This window comes from Charadrius vociferus, unplaced genomic scaffold, assembly GCF_000708025.1.
Source record: "Charadrius vociferus isolate BGI_N301 unplaced genomic scaffold, ASM70802v2 scaffold436, whole genome shotgun sequence".
Classification (NCBI taxonomy): Eukaryota; Metazoa; Chordata; class Aves; order Charadriiformes; family Charadriidae; genus Charadrius; species Charadrius vociferus.
In genome coordinates, this window is record NW_009649187.1 from 3,439,804 (window position 1) to 3,457,943 (window position 18,140).

The 18,140-nt window shown below is 42.9% G+C and overlaps 1 protein-coding gene across 1 annotated transcript in view; it reads left to right on the plus strand.

The window, feature by feature from the left end:
* VSTM4 (V-set and transmembrane domain containing 4) overlaps nucleotides 1-18,140 on the plus strand; it is a 54,197-nt gene that overhangs the window by 17,033 nt on the left and 19,024 nt on the right. Inside the window, exons 3-5 of the mRNA XM_009888815.1 lie at nucleotides 5,292-5,693; nucleotides 13,562-13,630; nucleotides 15,120-15,227. Coding sequence (XP_009887117.1) covers nucleotides 5,292-5,693; nucleotides 13,562-13,630; nucleotides 15,120-15,227 — 579 coding nt within the window. The remainder of the gene's footprint in view (nucleotides 1-5,291; nucleotides 5,694-13,561; nucleotides 13,631-15,119; nucleotides 15,228-18,140) is intronic.

Consider the following 18,140-nt stretch of genomic DNA (forward strand, 5'->3'; position numbering starts at 1 on the left):
AGGGGGGGCGCTCAGTGAGAGGTTTTGGGGGGTGTCGCCGCCCGGGGAAGCCCGGCAGCACCGCTCCCACCGCCCCTGCTCCCCCCTCTCCGAGGCGGTCGGGCTCTCCCCGCCGCCCCCCGGCGCGGGCTGGTCCCTCACCCCGCTCTGCCGCCGCCTTCCCGGGGTCCCGCAGCAGCGGTTCTGCACAGCGACCTGACCCGCAAGTGTGCTGTCACCAAAATACCCTTCCCATGCCAAAGTTTATGGGAAGGCGTCCTCTGCCACCTTCCGTGCCAGGCGGGACAATGTTTAGCTGCACCGAGGAACCGCAGGCAAAGTTGAGGCGAAGAGAGGTTTGGCACTGCTTTTCCCACGGGGGCGTAGATCCTGTAGGCATCCAGTGCATAGATCACTTGTAAAAGACATCCTCCACTCAAGACCTTTCTGTCTCCAAAATCAAAGGTGCACTGGCCCGCGTTGTGTCCTAAAGGTGCAAAACGGACACAGAGTCCGGATCTGAACTTCAAGGCGCAGTGAGAGTTAGGGAGTGAGAAAGCCCTGCTCATTCCAGGTTATTGAAAGAGCTGGATTTGGATCTTCACCTCAAAAGGGCAGGAGGTGGTGGAGACAGAGGTTTGGTTCAAGTCCATCTTTAGTCACTGCAGAAGCTTTCTCAGAGGAGCCTCTGACTTGTGAAACTTGCGGACAGATCCGTCCAACTGAAAACAGCTGGTTGCTTTTGGTGATCTTGCTAGCCAGCTCCTAATTATTTTCATTTAAACAAAGAGTTTTGCTTCTTCCTGGCCTATCTTCTCTCCTTACTTTTTAATTGTAGAGAAGTCAAAATAAAGCAGGCTTTGACAGTAACAGAACAAACTACAACAGGGGTAAAAGCCATCCCATATGCTTCTGGTCATGCAAATCCAAGATGAGAAGGTAACAGCCCTGGTGGCATGGCTCTCTCATCCCTTGGCTATCAGCAGGGGCTGAGGGAAAAAGTCCTCTCAGGCCCGAAGGGTGGGTTGTAGATTCTGCCTGTCAGTCTCCATGGAGGAAGGAAGAGGGGACTATATATAACACTCAGCTTAGATTGTGAGCAGTAGTGCACAGGAGTAACTATACCCGTGAGTATCTCCACCGAAGTAGCTAGGCTTCTCCCACAAAAACACAGCCGCGCTGAAACTGCTCACCAAACATAAGGACCCAGCAGTGACTGTGGGTCCTCTGCTACTGTTCCAGCACAGAGAGAGGGGACAGCCCTGGCATAGACAGGTTTCTGGCTGCTGAAAGTATAATTTGTTACTTCTGACAGTGCCGTGAAAGTGTTTTGTTGTCTGCCATATTACATAGCAAAGTCCAAACCTAGCTAATACTTGGAATTGAACTGGTGTAAGCAGAAATCCACTATCTTCAAAATAGAGTTTTTCAAAACAGAGTTTAGTGAGCAGTAACCTTCCCTGACTGCCAACAGGCTAGTGGGATGTGCAGACGGAGGGTCCCAAAGAAAGAAACCGCTAAAACACCAGGATGGGGGCAACTAAGTGAGCTGGTTGTAAATAGGAGAGACGTGTTTGATGATTAAGCACGCTGCAAAGGAATCCTCAAGTCTTTGACTCACTCTCCTCCCCTTTTCTATAAATAGTTTCCCTTTCCAAGCAGAAGCAAGACTAAAACTCTTGTGGTGAGCTCCACCTGAGTGGCTCCATCATGCTATACTGGGAAGGCAGGAGAAGAAAAACAGTGATTCCTCACTTCAAGCGGCAATTTGGAATCTAGAAATTCAGTGCTCTGTTGGCACACAAGCCTTCTCTCAAGTTGTGGAGGAGTCTCCTGTCTTGGCAAGGAGCCCATTACAAGGGTAAACCTCATGTTGGGGCTGATCCAGCGCTTGCTAAAGACAGGAGGAATATTTCTTCCAGTGTCTGGGAGCCCTGAATTAGGCATTTCCTTTCCACATAAGAGGTAAATGACCTCTTTCCTCCAAAATCCACCACTGCTCCTGCTGCAATGGCAGTGGGAAGATAGAGTCAAATGAACACTGTTTTTCTGTTTCATATAAAGCATCACTTGACCCTGTTCAATATAACATGACATGAGATCGTGGTAAAAGCATCAGGAAATTTCCAAAACTCACCCCGTTGCTGCACTTGTACAGCTGCACCAATAGGAGCCACAGAAGAAAGATAAGGAGATGGGTTCCCACTGATCAGACAACATGAAGGATGCAAAATTTGATATTTCCTTATAAAAAAGCATGTCCCCAGAGGAAAAGTAGAAGCCTTAGGTATAAAATATCAATGTTTGTATGAGTGTAAACAGCTAGAAAGGGATCAGAGACTCCACGTACAATGCTGCTTTATCTTCTTGCAGAGGTTTCCATCATCACCATATCTGAGTTCCTCTGTATTTTCTCTTGGGTACTTTTTGGCACTATGTTCTGCCTAGTTTCGAATTAAGCAATGATTCTTTTGCCTTTTATTTTGGGACTCTATTCCACAATTAAGCCTAGCCAGCTTTTTCAAACAAGAAGTTCACATGTCAGGAAAATGACATAATTGTTTTTCTTTACAGTTTTCACGACATGTTTGTAATTTCAGTACAAAAAGTTTGTGTTTTGCATTTACCCAAACCACATTTTAATAAATTATTTATTAAATATTTATAGCCTAAGTAATTATGAGAACCCCCAAAAGCTTTGAAATTCTTAAACTTATTCCTTATTTACTGAGCAGCACAACCTTCAAAATCTAATCTTATTTTGATGGCAGAGGCAGCCATCTTATCTTCACATCTGTCTGCAAAGCACCAAGGTCAGGTAACTCCAACAAGCAATAACTGAAGTTTCATGCCTGGAAAGCTTTTGGTGGTATTCAGCCTTCATTTTAAATTTCAACATCCTGTTCTACTTGTGTGCTTTCTACAATCCAAAATAATCTCTTGCTTTGGCACTTACATGAATTGCACACACAAACATCACGCACAGATAATTATATCAATAATCTAAGCCAAGCTTAGCTGTAGTTTCTTAAAGAAATTAAAAATACCCAAACCTTTCTTTATACAACTTATTTTCTCCATAAAGAAAAAATAATGTCTACTTGGAAAAATACACCGTTCAGTACAGCTTTCTATTGAAATGAACCCAAATAATTATTACACTATTAATTTTCAGAGGGTTCTTCTCAAACAGCTGCAATGTAAGTTCTTTAATTTTGTGGATTTACTTTAAGTAAGGTGATATAATTCACCACTCCATTTCACGGCTTCACTGGGGCCATAAACCCAGTGTGTCTGCCTCCAATACTCCTTCAGAAATAGAATGGAAATACTTGACTTGCTCATTTTGAAGATAAATGTATGTTTGTGTTTCAGGAGCTGATGTCAGACAAGAGTCTCTGCCAAAACGCTCATCCCTTTTGTTAAAATGTTCCTAGCTGATGTGCTAGAAAAGTGTCCAGAAATGAAAAAATCATTCTCCCAGAGTTGCAATTCTCATTAGTATTTGAGTACAGTATATTCACATAACAGGAAGCTTAATATTCACATTTTAGAGGACATTTCATGCTTTGTAGAGTGCATTTCAGGGAGTGCTTGCTCACTGTTGAAATATGGTTCTCTCTCTAGTGGATGCCATCAGACCGGTAGATTACACAGTACAAGTCATTTAGGGAACACATTGCCACAATATACCATTGGTCAAAAATAGATCAGTCTCTGATAGGACTAAGAAGAACATTTTTAATGAACATTAGGAAAGAAATAAAATGAGTGTTGATTCCCATGCCTCAGAAAATCAGTCCAGCATACATCAGTTAGGTCAGGAAAGAAAAATCTTCTCTAATGAACAGCTATGGACTTCTTTCAACCTTCACCTGTACTGGCCATGGTTAGAAATAAAACAGAGAGACAAACAACTGGTCTAAGTTAGGTTCACGCTGAAGAACAGAAAAACAAGAGTCAGAAATGAATGGAACAATGGAATAATAACTTGTCCCAATATAATCTCATGTTGTATTTTGTCATGCAAATAATGTCAGATTAAATTGAATTTGTAGTCAGAAGGACTAATATGACAGATTTAATGTAGACTTGAGATTTTATTATGACAAGGAGAATATTACTTAAAACAGAGGCCACGGGGAACTGTAAAGTGAGGAGCTGGTTATGGGCATACGGGGAAGTTAGTAGACTTTCAGTGATCATCTAGGGAAGAGTATCATGTAAGGTTTGCACAAATGATTTCTAAAAGAAGTAGACAAGCATGCACGTTGAAATTATGTGACCTTATCAAGTTAGCATAAGATTGGGATAGCACGTAGGAAAAACTCAGGACCAATTAACAAAAGCAGAGCAGAACTTAGTAAAGCAAAGTCACGTACTTGGGTATTGGTAAGAATTTCTTTGATACACTAGGAACCGAACCACAAATGACAAAGGAGGGAGAACGCCAAAGTACATTAATTACCAACTGACATACAATCACATGTGAAAACATCATGAAAAAGGACAACACGATTCTGGGATATACCAGGCAAGGTATATCCCAGTAAAATCTGGGAAGTACCATGACTATTTCACAGGACACTGGAGAGCTTCTTTCCAGACACTGTCTATAATTCCAGTCATCCACATTAAAAAAAAAAAAAATTACAATCAAACACAATATTTAAATTGGAACCAATGCAGAGCAGAGGTACTAAGGCGAACAGGGAAGTGGAGACACTACTTTACTAAAGGAGACTAACAGAGCTTGACTTCTTTAGCTCAACAAAGTGAAGGCTGAGACACCAGGGAATTGCTTTCTATATGGAGTCAGGAAGCAAGTGCTAGAAAAGAAAACACCATTTAAACTTAAAGTTACCACAGGAACAAATGGGCATAAACTGGCTATTGCAACAATTTAGCCTGGCTGTCCTAAGAAGGATGCAAGTTGTCAGAAAAGCTGGTCATGGAACAGCTTTCCAAAAGACATTCTTGGCTCTTGCTCCAAGCTAGTTTTAGATTAACACTTGTTCAGACTGACCTGAGATTATGGGATGTTGGGCCTATGACAGCAGCAAGGTGTCCAATTCAGCCCTATCTTATTAATTAGTGACAGCAAGAATACTAGAGCAGACTCACGGAAGGAGGGCCTCATCCCATCTTTAACATTCACAGAGACACAGTAGATGTGAGGTTATAAAAGCTCATTAAATTGCTGCATACTGAATGGATGCCATCAGTTCACCTGTGGTGGACTTCCACACTGGCACAGATTATGGTGCTGTTGTGCCGATATGGAGGATTCTCACCATCTTTTCTTTTCTTTGCAGATGTTTGTGAGGCTTTAAATGTGACAGTCTCCCCGGGACCAACAGTGCGATACTCCGAGGGAGATAATGCTACCCTTTACTGCCACATTTCTCAAAAGAGAAAGACAGACAATTTGCTGGCTGTGCGGTGGGTCTTTGCTGCATCGCCTACCCAGGAGTATCTGATGATCAAAATGACAAAGTTTGGGTCTGTCCAGTATTATGGAAATTATACTCATCATTTCCACAAGCAAAGACTTCATCTTCTTAAGGAGAAACATGGAACTATGTACAAATTTCTTATTCTAAGTCTCCAGCAAACAGATCAAGGACATTATATATGCAAAGTCCAGGAAATTGGCAAACACAGGAATAAGTGGACAGCATGGTCAAATGGCACAGCAGCTACTGAAATAAGAGGTGAGAGACTACTGATTTCAATTCTATTATTTTTCTTGTGCCATGATCCCTTTTTTGCTTTTCTTGCAAGTTCATCCATAAGACATTTGAAGTTAGGTCACTTTTTAGTGTTATCTGTGGATATGAGAAGAAAACCTAATACTCAACCTCTTCACTTACACATTACAATTTAAACATTATTCAGCCCAAAATAAAATGTAAAGAAGTGAGAAGATTGGTAGATTTGTAGAAGATAGTCTATTTCCTGTGCCTTTTACCAGAATAGCAGCAATTAAAACTGTCTCACATTCAGCTACAGGTCTCTACAACTTTGCTAGTGGGAATAAACACATGCCATTACTATTTAAACACAAAGAGACAGTAAGAGAGAGAAATTAATTTATTTTCTGAAGAATATGCAGTGGGTCAGCCAGAAATAGAAGCATTATATTTTAAATCTATGTTTTACCTCTCTCGGTGTTTTTATTGCTTTTAATTCTAGTCTAGCAGCAGTTGGTAAGTAGCATTTCTAGTATCGCTTCTGTACTTCTGATTATATCACTTGTAGCCAGAAAGCTGAGCTAGTGACCAGCCTGCTGGTATAGAACTTCAGATAAAAAAGTGACCAGCAACAAGTGAGGGTTTTGAACGAAGTTGAAAACAGGACTTCTCTTTGGGATGGGTCAGCTCAAATCTAATGCCACCACACCCACACTTTCAGAGATGGGTGAAACTGGCTTTTAGAGAACAGACTCCTTTGAAGAGGTGGTTGAGCTCAGCAGTTGTGCCATTAGCAATAGCCGGCAAACTAGCGCCCTGCTTGTGGCTTTATAAACAGAAAAGTTGATTTCCCACAGTGCCAACTCTAAAGAGAATGCCAAAAATCAAGTGTGACTGCTTGGTCCGTGGGTGTGGAAGTTCAAAAGGCTCATGCAGCAATCACAGAAAAACCTGTGGGAGAAAACTGCACTTTATGAAGTTTCTGCCATTGCTGTTGATGCTAAATTTATTGTTGTGTTTAGAATGCAAAGGTTATTCCTGTAGCTAATCCCTAATCCCACTTACCTAATTTAACTTTTGGCAAAAGTGGCCCTGGCTCTCCTCTGAAACCAGTTTTGTTCTGAGGGAACTCTGTTGACTACAGACCTTTTCGAGATAGATTCAAACACATTTACATAGTCTTAATCAAAAGCACATTCTGTCAATGCCAACTTCACTGGTGTAATTTGATTTCTGTATCACTTTTGGATTATACGCACACCAGGGAGACAAATGTGACAGTAAAAACTAATCTCTGTGAGTGTATGATCTCCTGTGGATAGTGCTCAGGTATCACAAGCTTTCATTTTGATCTGTCAGAAGTATGAGAACAAAGATGTGAAAAACACAATATAACAAGACATAAAGAGGAGCTTCACATTGACCAGCAATGTTTAAATCTGCCTTGAGAAATCATGGCATTAACAAAATGTAATTAGCTGATTATTATTAGCAATGATGAAAGACAGGAAGGATCCAAAGCTGAACTTCTGTTTAGATTAGTAGCAAACACCACAGATCAATTTTAAACAACAACAAGAAAATCCGAGTCTAAGCTATTTGGTCTTATTGTGTCTGCAAAGCCTCTAAGACATTCATATGGGATTTCCTCTTCTTCCTGGTTGCAGACAGCCAGAGCATGACCCAAATCCAAACTAGAAGCCCAACCCCATACCTGTCTCCATCAGGGGAAAGCCCACCCCTCCAGCACCCAGACCCCAGCTGTGTGCATCAGCCCTGCTTCTTTTGCACAGAAGACCAGGGAAGTGGGACTCAAAAGAAAACTTCACCAAAGTTCATTAGATTCCTAAATACAAACCACCAGAGCAATCAGTACCATGGGTCAGAAATGTAATCCTACAGCCAAATATCATCTGTAATCCATAACCTGGTATCCTAAAGAAACCAAAGGCTCCACAATCACACTATCAACTAGCCTGCACCCTTTTGAATGCATGGGCTGATTTTAATGAGATAGCAGTCTTAAAGATATTAAGGTTGTATAAGTAAGGTGAAACTGGCTGGGGAGAGGGAGAGAAGGTCTGCATGAATTTCCTCACTGAAAGAAAACTGTAAGAACAAAAAAGGTAATTATTGTCCTTGAGCTGGCATGTGCCCAGTGACCCTCCACATCACAGTCAGTAACTGGGTCTCCTAGACATACCACAGGAGGAGGCGGCCAGTACTGAGTTTGTTGTGGAGAGGGGACCCATTAGGCTATCTGACACAGAATTCATTAGCTTCACAGCTCAAAGAACACTTTCTTGTTTGGTTTTTATTGCTGTTTTCACTCTTTTGTTTTTGAATGGGAAGGAGTAAAAACACTAGCGCCCACATCTGAATTCAGCCATCTTCATCTCTGGAGGGCATTAAGTTTTACAAGCACTGACCCCATGTTGGGTGGCTGGAGCCAAGACACAGTGGTTAGTTTTGTAACCACACGAGGATATGAAATGAAACTTTATTGCATGCATGATTTAGCCCTACAGATTTCAGGCATTAACTTGCTCCATGCTCAGCAGTCGTTCTTCCCTGCTGTTCCTGCGCTTGGCTGGGAACTGGCTCTCCTCCTCCTCTCCCTATCTCTTCCTCCTTCATCCCTCTAGATTTGGCTAAAAGCAGAGGTTCAGCCACAGTCAAGAAGGAACTGGGAAGCAGGAGGACTGCTCACCCCAACTGCTTCAGCCTCTCAACTTTGAGAAGGGGCAAAGCTGGCGAGTGGTGTGGGGAAGGGAAGTCAAGGCTCTCATCTCAGCCTACAAAGCACAAGTGTTCAAATGCCGTGCTGGCGGAGAAGAGGAGGAGAGGCTGAAAGTAACTACCGGGTGTTGTTACTCCCACCAGCACCTCAAATGGATGGCCAGGGCTGAAGCTTGCAGGCCTACAAGCAGGGCTAGGAGGCCACCATGCAATCCGTAGTCTCTCAGAGGATAGACCACACCTTTTTCCAGTGCTTTGGGGAAGAAATTCTGAGGACAACTTGAGGGATGGGAGCTAGAGAGGGCCAGAGAGAAGCAGTGATGGAGGAAAGTACCGTTTCAGCTGGGGGTTTACATTATGCTGACCAGTCCCCTCAAATCTTCTGCACAAAACTAGGTAGCTGTCTCCAAGAGTAGTACACTGAAAGATAGAGTGGATAACAAGTAATGTGTTTCTTGCATGAAGGACTTGCAAAATAGACCAATAGATGTCCCAAGGAGTGCAGAACAAGTAGCAGGCTTGCAGGGAAAATAAGAGAACAAGAAAAAAAAAGAGAGAAAATCAGATGGAGAATCCCGTTTAGGAATTTCCTGTGGTAATGTCATTTCATAGGGCAGGTCAGCATTTTAAAGAGTATTTTCTTATTCTCTGAATGATGGAATTTCTTAAATAAATGCCTGTAGTGAAGCATATGGATTTGTCAGGAGTGCTTGGAAAGGGAACGACATGTTCCAGGTAGATGGCTGCAGAAGAAAAAGCAATATAAAATATTGTCAGACCACCTGTCATACCCTTCCTCACAAAAAGCCACTCTGCATCTTCCGTAGCTGCTCAGGCTATTGCTAACTATAACACAGAAACTTCTCATTGCTCTTCCCAGCTAAAGTGGGGGGTTCAGATCAATTTAGTTATTGCAAAGAAGGAATACTGTAACTTTTTAGTCCAGCCCTTAAGTACTATTCTCCCCCCCCCCCCCCCCCCAGACTCATGACTCTCCCACTGTCTGGTCAGCTGTATTGCTTCTTTCTGCTTCAAAGGTAACCCAAAGCAGAGCAGGAAGCCCGAGCCAAGGGAGGAAGGCAGTCCCACCTGCAGACTAAACACATCCACGGGATGCCCTGTGGGAATCTGAGGCAGACACCACCACTATCCCGCCCCCTCGAAAGAGTATTTGTTCTAATTCTAAACCAGATTAAAGATACTAAAAGACATCTGAAAAATGGCATATCTTTAAATGCCATAGCAACTGTTTTACTGCTAAAAGCCTCTTTACTGGAAACAAAGGACCGCCTTAGCTAGCATTTGGTTAATGCGCTGTGAGCGTACAGGACTTACTATACACAGGAGGGAAGGAAACTCTTTTCAGAGCAGTGATAAAGTCTCCGGTTTCCCCAATGGTAACACTTGGGCTTTTCAAGGAAATTTTCTTCCAAACACATTTTGTATTTTATATTATGATCAGTTACACTTTTTATTGCAAAGGGATTTACTTATATTACAGTTAGATCCAGGATGCAACAAAAGGAGCAATGCAAATTGCTTGAAGCATTTGGATACTTAGATTGTACTGCATGTGCTTTATCAAATAAGGTAACAGTATTCAAATAAATCACAGTTGCTGTCTTGTCTAACATTTTGTTCCAGTTAATGTGTCTGCAGTTACGCCCAAATTCAAAATAGTATCTTTTTGCTAAAGCACCAGGCAAAATTTCTTACAACCTTGCACATCAAGCGGATGCAGAAATAGCATTTAGGTCCCTTTTTTTGTTCACTCAGGAAGAGGAGGTCACTGTGTAAGACAGAAATTTCCAGGGGGAGCGGAAAAAGGATCATTCTGCTTCTTCAAAATCTGACTTGCTCTTGAAGCAGAAAAAACCTCCGGCAGTTCAGTACATAGCCTTTGTCAGCCACCAGGCTGTGGTAGCTATTCAAAGCAAAAGACTCTACCAGATTACAGCTGGGTCTGCAGTATCTATGGCTATTAACTTATATTCAGATTTTGTTATTTGCTAGCAAGTTTGCAGGTGTGAATTTTTGTAGGCCACTAAGAAGTTGCAAATGCATTTTCTTGCAACACATAAATTTATACAGATAAACACACTGGAGTTGTGGAAAAACAATTGAGTTGCAGACTACAGTTCCTTAATGTGTAATGATGGCAGTTAAACATTTAGCTACATATCTGGCTTCTCTTTTAGGGACAGGATAAATTTCTTCAGAAAAGGAACCTCATCTGGTGGGGATAGAGTCCTCACAGTCTTCTGTTCTGGACTCATGCGCCAACTACAGCAACTTTGTACTGTTTTCAGAAGGCCCAGCTGAAACTGGGACCATTGCAGTTTGCCCCTTTAGGTGTAGTGAATACAAGACATCAAATAAGATTTATTAAAAGGCTGCTATTAAATCTTGGTAGTAAAACCAAGAGAAATCCATGTCCTGATGTTACCAAGACATGTCTCCTATCCCAGCCATGCAACATCTTCCCTCTAAGCTAAGGTGAACCTTTTCCCCATTCCCCATCTTCTTATCAAAGGCATCTGTTCTTTTCCTGGGCTCGTGTGGGGTCAATGTTAGCCTAAAACCAAGTTAGTGATCTTCATTTTAGTACAGAATACACCAGAAAACAGTTTATTTGAGGAAAAAAAAAAAAAAGACACCAGAAAGATGGTCCTCCTACTGCCTTCCTATCAGAAAATTCAAAGTAGTGAATAGTCTTCTCAGAACAATATGCAGCTCCTCCAAACCATGATTTACAGTTGGGTAATCCCTCAAGCCCACTATCCAGGGTACTGCACATCTCATACGAAAAGGATTACATATTCCCAATGGTTTACAATCCGAGAGAAGAGACTACATGTAGGAGGACAAACATAGAAAATTAGGCAGTCTGACTGGCACGGACAACACAAACAAGTGAAGATCACAACAATCTGTCTTTTTGAGAAGTTTATGTGCCAGTTTCCCATAGAACAGAGTCTGAGTTCTATTAAATATGTCACATATGGCATTTTCTAACAGTAAAATTTTACAAGATACAGGAATGCAAGATTATTCTTCCCCCCTCCCCAAAGAACAAAAGCCCTTTTTTTTTTTTCCAGGGAAGGTATTCTAAAATACTTGCAAAAAATCTACACGTGTGATGCTTTCATGTAACAAATGAGCAGATTCGTTAAAATATTCAGGATGAGCATCACATGATTCATCACAACCAAACAAGAGATTACATTAGTCCTGAAAGTAGATTCGTATCCATTGAGTTAGCCCCACACCTCACATCCCTACAGGGCACACCTTAATGAATTCCCTTTCCAGCAAGATACTTGTTCTTTAATGATTTGCCACATGAACCTCTCTTGGACGTTCAGACCTTGTTGGCAATCTGGAGGACATCACCAAACTCCTGTTCCATTGCTCCCAGGAAAAAATCATGGATTAACATAAGTGAAATCATCTAATCTGATGTCATCAAATAAATGTCAGTACACATAAATATTTTGGCTGAGGAGAGCAGAGAGGCTTTTGAATAGCAATCCAGCAGTCAGAGCATTTGGATTCTAGTGCTAGGTCGTACAGCTGTTGTGATATTGACATTCATCAATTTGCCCAGAGCTGTAGTCCACTCCTCCTTCTGAAATAGAGAGGACAATTCCATGCAAAATCTGCAGCTATTTTCCCCTCTTAATTGAGTTAGAGCATAGTGATTTAGTCAGCCCTTTTTCGAGACTACAAAGGTGAGCTGGTACAACTTGTGGTCATGCAGTCTTTCTTCTGAGGAAAAAACTCCCACCCATAGGCAGGGGAATTACGCCAGCTGAGGACTTACACTGTTCTGCACTCAACAGTCAATGGCCATTACTACAGCAGTGACAGAGCTGTTTACATTAATTAAGATGTTCAGCCTAGTCTGTTCCTACGTCTAAGCCAAGGACACTGAGGGTAAGTAGATGCGTTCTTCTTTCCAGCTCAGATATGCAATTTCTGAAGCATTTAGACAGAAATGGACTTCAGAAAGCCCATACATGCATGGGTGGGTTGGGTTGTTGGGTTGGGTTTTTTGTTTGTTTGTTTTTTGGGTTTTTTTTTCAGATAAGCAGGTATCATATCCATGTATATTTAAAAGGCATGGCATAGAAGCCAATTTGGGGGGCAATAAGAAGAAAAAGAACTCATGAGCAGTGCTCTCACTTGGGGTCTCTCAGTGTGTTATTTGGGTGCTGTTGTAGGAATTACAGGGCAGTTCAACCTGCCAACAGACATCTACAAGACTTTTGGAAGGAAGGCATGTAGGACAAAATCAGGAGCCTATAGAGTCAGTCCTGAAGCTGGGGAAATGCTGTCGTGTTGGCAGAGATTACTTCAGTGTCAAGCATTGCTGGAACAGCTTCCCTGCGTTTTACAAAAGCTCTGCCTAATGTGGCTGGCTCCAAGTCATTCTCAAGAAGCCTTCAGAGCTGCATCCTTCAGTAAAGCTACTGCTCTTCCAATCATTTTTTCTCCCTTAACCTCTAAGACTTAGAAGTAGACCACCATGTTAAAAATCCTTCTTAATACATAACTACAAGGGAAAATAAATTCTCATTCTCTTGAGCAAAAGTTGTTCATCTCCTCTCTAAAAAGTAGCCTGTTTTAGGACAGAAACACAGATTGCAAGCCTAGAGGTATGAGTTCTGGGTAACTGAGAACAGAGTTGGAATCTAACCAGCTACATATAGCATTATTGGCAGTTTTTTCCCTAGGATACTCCCCACAAAACCATTACAGGACTTACGAGCACACGGCCACCTTATTCTAAGGCCTAGGCTGTTCTAAAGGGTGTTCTCTTGCTGTTCTTCACTGCATTTAACTTTCAGTTGAAGAGCCACACATTGCATCTTCCCAGCATAAGATGACAACAGGGAGTCAGTCTCAAGCCATATGGCACTCATGGGGGGTGCAAAGGTAGATGAGATTCGCTGGAAGATATTTTTATAATTCTGTTTTATAACTGAAGTGTTTCATTGAAAGGTAATTATCCTGTGAGATAAAGCAAGATCTTGGTGCACTGAAGTCTACAGCAGAACTACATTCAAGAGGTCCCAACTTGTTATGCCACACATTTTCAGTTCTTGTCATGTCGTCTTTGTTTTGTTGATTTTTTTTTGTTCCCCCAGTGATTTCATCAAAATCTTCTGATGATCCCAGTTTCAAGAAAAACCATGAAGCTTGGAAGTTTTTTGAAGGTAAAGATGCATCTGACCGCTACTGATTCCATACGAGATGTTAGTTTATGCTACAGGACAATTCAAGTGTCCCAATCAGGACTAGTTCCTGTGCGAACTCAAGCTTTCCCTGAAAAACTGTCCTACAGAGTAGAAGGGGTGCTGGAGAAAAGAGAATGGAAGGGTCCAACTCTCATATATTTGTTACGGTCAATGGGAAAAAAACCCATGCCTGGCCAATCATGCAGTGCAAGTGCAGACCCTTATCCAGGAAGGTGATGAGCATGTCTGAACAGGTAACCAAGCACTCTACACTCCCAGTAGCCATAGAAACTGCTCACCAAACATGGTCTGCACTGCAAGAACAGCTTAAAGCTCCCTTGAGTTTCAAGGCAAGTAGTATTTTCTGTGTAGATGAGAGGACAACTGTTCCAGGAGACGGAAATCCAGAATTTGCACGCAGCTGGGATTCCCTCCTCCTCCTGCTGCCCCAATCCGGAGCACCAGTGAAGTGCCAGCACGGCATTTGCAGCCGCTGTGCTGCCTGCCAGGCAGGAGTGCTCGCTTGCAGGATAGCCTTGATTCTGTGGGGAGCCTTGCTGTTTAAACCACAATTTACAAACTATATTGTTGTACTGAGTAAGGGGAATGAGGCACAGAACTGCAGGTCAGGGGTCTTGTTCCAGCAACGCTATTTTCTGCAAGAACGCTTGACCTCTGAGGCTTAGTTTCCTCTCTGTGAAGCAGGAAAGAAGCCAATATACCTCCCCAAGGACATTTCAAGACAATAATGGGTAGAGCATCCTTAAAGTACTCTATTTAGAGTTCTAATAAAAGCAGAAATAAGTTATTAAATATTTCTACTTCTGAACAAAGTGCTCCACCTTGATCTGCCACGGTACAACTCCTGTCACCTCCACTGGAAATGCGTTATGGCACCTGAATGAGGGTCATGAAGGGAGACTGAGGCTGTAGATTGAAAAATAAAAAAAAAATTTTACAAAAATTTGAAGCCAGTGCTGCCAGCAGAAGAAGCAATCGCAGACTTTCTTCCCCCTTCCTCAACCATTCAGCCCCCCTACTTTTCTTGGTGATTTTATTTGTTGTTGTCTTTGTGTGGCTTTTTTTTTTTTTTTAAATAAAAAAAGTACAGCTGTTTGAACTGGGAAATAATCCAACTGAAGTACTTTTTTTTATTCCTCCACTTGCCCCACCAAAAAAAAAAAGGAAAGAAAAGAAAAAAAACCAAACCAGCCCTTTCCTCGCTCCTGAAAGTAAGCCCCTTCTTAGGTGTAGTTATACCTATTTGCATTTATGGAGACTTAAACCAAATTTTAAACTGAGCAGGATACTACATGAAATTTTCAAGAGGGTTAAAGTACTTCTGAACGATTACCCTAAATCTTTTGGACTAGGGTCTATTTAGATCTTGTAGATGCATCTTGTTTCTATCCTGTAAGCATGAAGCATGCAGCTGCAACACTGACCATTATCTATGCTTGGCTTTCAGATCTGTATGTGTATGCAGTGTTTGTGTGTTCAATAGGAATCATCAGCGTCCTCCTTTTTACACTTGTCATTCTCTGTCAGTCACTTCTGAACAAGAGGAGATCCACAGGTGAGTGAAATGTCATTTTGCAAGGCCCTTGCCAAAGAGGGAGAGGGGGGAGACAGAACTTTGCTTTGCATGAACATAAATTGAAGGTTATTGGAACTTCTTTCAAAGAAGATCAAGTGCTCTAGCATTAAATTGCATTCTGATCAGATCTAGCTAATGTTTTTCATAAGTACCATTTCTGCAGATGTTTAGAGGGGTTTCAAAGCAGCCTTACTCTGTTCTGTTTTCTTCTCCCTTCCTGACTAGCTGTCAATATTCTTGGGAATATGGGGGTTGTTATTAGCACTCTCTCATTTGTAGTGTTCTTTGAAACAAAAGCATCATTTCATCATTCAGATCTGCCTTTTCACACTAATCTTTCAAGATCAAGGATTACAGTTTCATTCTTCTGTTCCTCGGAGCGGGTTTCTCAAAGAGACTACATCTGAATGAAAGCAGCCCTATTGTAATCAAAAGTGCTATTTTAGATCTGTGGAATACCAGCACGGGCTCTACTTTCATTTTGGTTTAAGAGTGGTTTATTTGGAGACCTCACACAAGCTGTAAGGATGAGATACCAGCATGCTTAGCAGCCTCCATGTTAGAGGAGACAGAAAGAATCATCTCTAAGCAGAAGCTTTCAAAAAGCATTTGCTTAGTGATTTGTCCTGTTAATGACAGGAGACAATCGTGACTTTGCTGCCTCTTCAGCACTGTACACATACCACGAAGGAATGAGTGACTCAGATACACAAGGGAGAAGACATGTAAACCAAAAATAGATGTATACAGAAGCCCTTGCCTGACCGCAAACACATTTCATGCTGTGGCTCCCTATTCCTGGTAGTGTGCTCAGTAGTCTAACTCTGATTCTAACTGGGCCCAGCAACTCTGCTTGCCAAGAGGAAGGAGCAAGATCAATGTTATTCTTCCTACCCTGTTAAGTGATGACAAAGGTTTTGTGCCAAGGAAGTACCCACACTTAAGTATGTTGGTCATGGTGAGTCACCCTGAAGCCACAAGCACTACACACACTGATGTATCCCGTTTTTTCTTTAGCAGACATTGGGCTAGATTTTGCTTCTGGTTTTGGTGATTTACGCTGGTGTAAGCATACAAGCAGCTTGGGCAAAAGGTCTCTTTACACTGAACCAACACCAGTTAAATATAGGAATAATACACAATAAGTATATACAACAAAAAAAAAGAGTAATTTCTTCTGAGCTGCTAAATCCTTTCTTCACTACCTTACTATCTGAATAATTGCAGGCTTCACCAAGTTTTTCTTTAGATTTTGAGCATTATCCAGTAAACACTGGCAGCATTAAACTTATGGATTCAATGGAAATATAACAGAATCAAGCTTAGCAGACAGGCACCCAGTATACAACAGATAAGATTTTCAGGCAAGCCTTTCAGCTAGGTCCACTCGATCAGAGTATTTTCCAGAGCCGCAATAACTGGCTCAGCATTCGGTAAAACATCAGGGAATTAATTTCTGAAGCAGTGGTGGAAGAAGCATCAGTGTCAGACGTAGCCACCACCAGCCTCACATTGCTTCTTCTCCACAAGGCCACTGGGCCACATCAGCAAGCTCAGCCCTGAAGCTCTGCCCCAGGGAGCAGCAGTTCCCTGTGACAGGCGTTCTCTACTTAGCCACATGGGCACGGGGCACAAACAGCCCCCTCCTCACTCAACACTCTTCTACACCCTCCGGAGACACCTTCCAGGGGTTAGGGTCTGACCACGAGATTCCCACCCTGTCAGCCATCAGCAGCGCTCTCTCATTCAGACTGTTAGGATAAGGCATCTCTCCTCAAAAAGAGTTATCTTACCTCCTCTCCATCCTCAGCATTCGGTCTCTCCGTCCTGGGCTTGACAAGGCAGATCCTAGTATTCACGTGAAAACAGCCTGCAGTGAAATCATGAGGCCCGTCCTTCCTTGAGGAAGGGAGGAAAGATGAACAGCAAAGCAATCCTCCCTCTGCATCACCCCAAACCTCCAGGCGGGTCCAGGCACAGCCTTCTTCCACCTTCAGTGAGGTGGTTGCAGCATAATCTTCCTCAGAGGTCCTTCAAGAGAAGCCCGGCTCTGTTCTTCCCCTTGAGATCAAGTCAGGGGCCCAGGACAGCCAAAACTATCCCCTTAGCTCACCGTGCTGGGCAGATTTCCATCCGGGCTTCTCCCTGACCCTCTCCAGCCACCCCACCCCTGTCACAGGGACACCAACAGCTCCCTCCAACCTCCCACCACTCCAGCTGCCTCCCCCAGTTCCTCAGCCCTAATACCACAAGGAGGATAGTTTAATTTAACTTAACCTGCCCCGCCCCGCCCCGCCCCCCCCAGGGAGCTGAGGCGGCCACCCAAGTAAGCACGGGGAGAAGAGGGAAGGAAGACTCTGCCCAGCCCTCAAAAAGAACAGCCCAGCCTGTGACAAAGAGCAACTCATACCTGAACTAAAGGTTGGGATTTGCAGTAGGCAAAGCTGGAGATGATCCCTCTGGAGCGTCTGTCTGTGAAATCTGAGCAGATCCTGGCTCACCTCAGGGCTCTCCCATGAGAAGGGTAATACTGAACCCAGTTCCTCACCGAAGGAGCTCCCTCGGTTTGATTGGACTGGCACTGCAGCTGGGGCTGGCCCATAGCACTGGGCAGCTATGGGATGCTGTGGGAAGCAGCTATGGGATGCTGTGGGGAGCAGCAATGGCTGCAGCCGGCAGCCCCTCTGTGGTTTTGGTAGAAGCCTGTCCCCATTTGTTATAGGAGTGGTTGCTCTTCCCAATCCCTGGTTCAAAGGCTTGGAGTATTCACTGTAGGGCAAACCAAAACACTACATACCTAGAGATGCTGAAAAGCATGTCAACAGGGTACATGAGCATCCCCTTGCTGCCAGAGGGTCAGGCCTACTGCTCACCTGGACATCTACAAAAGGC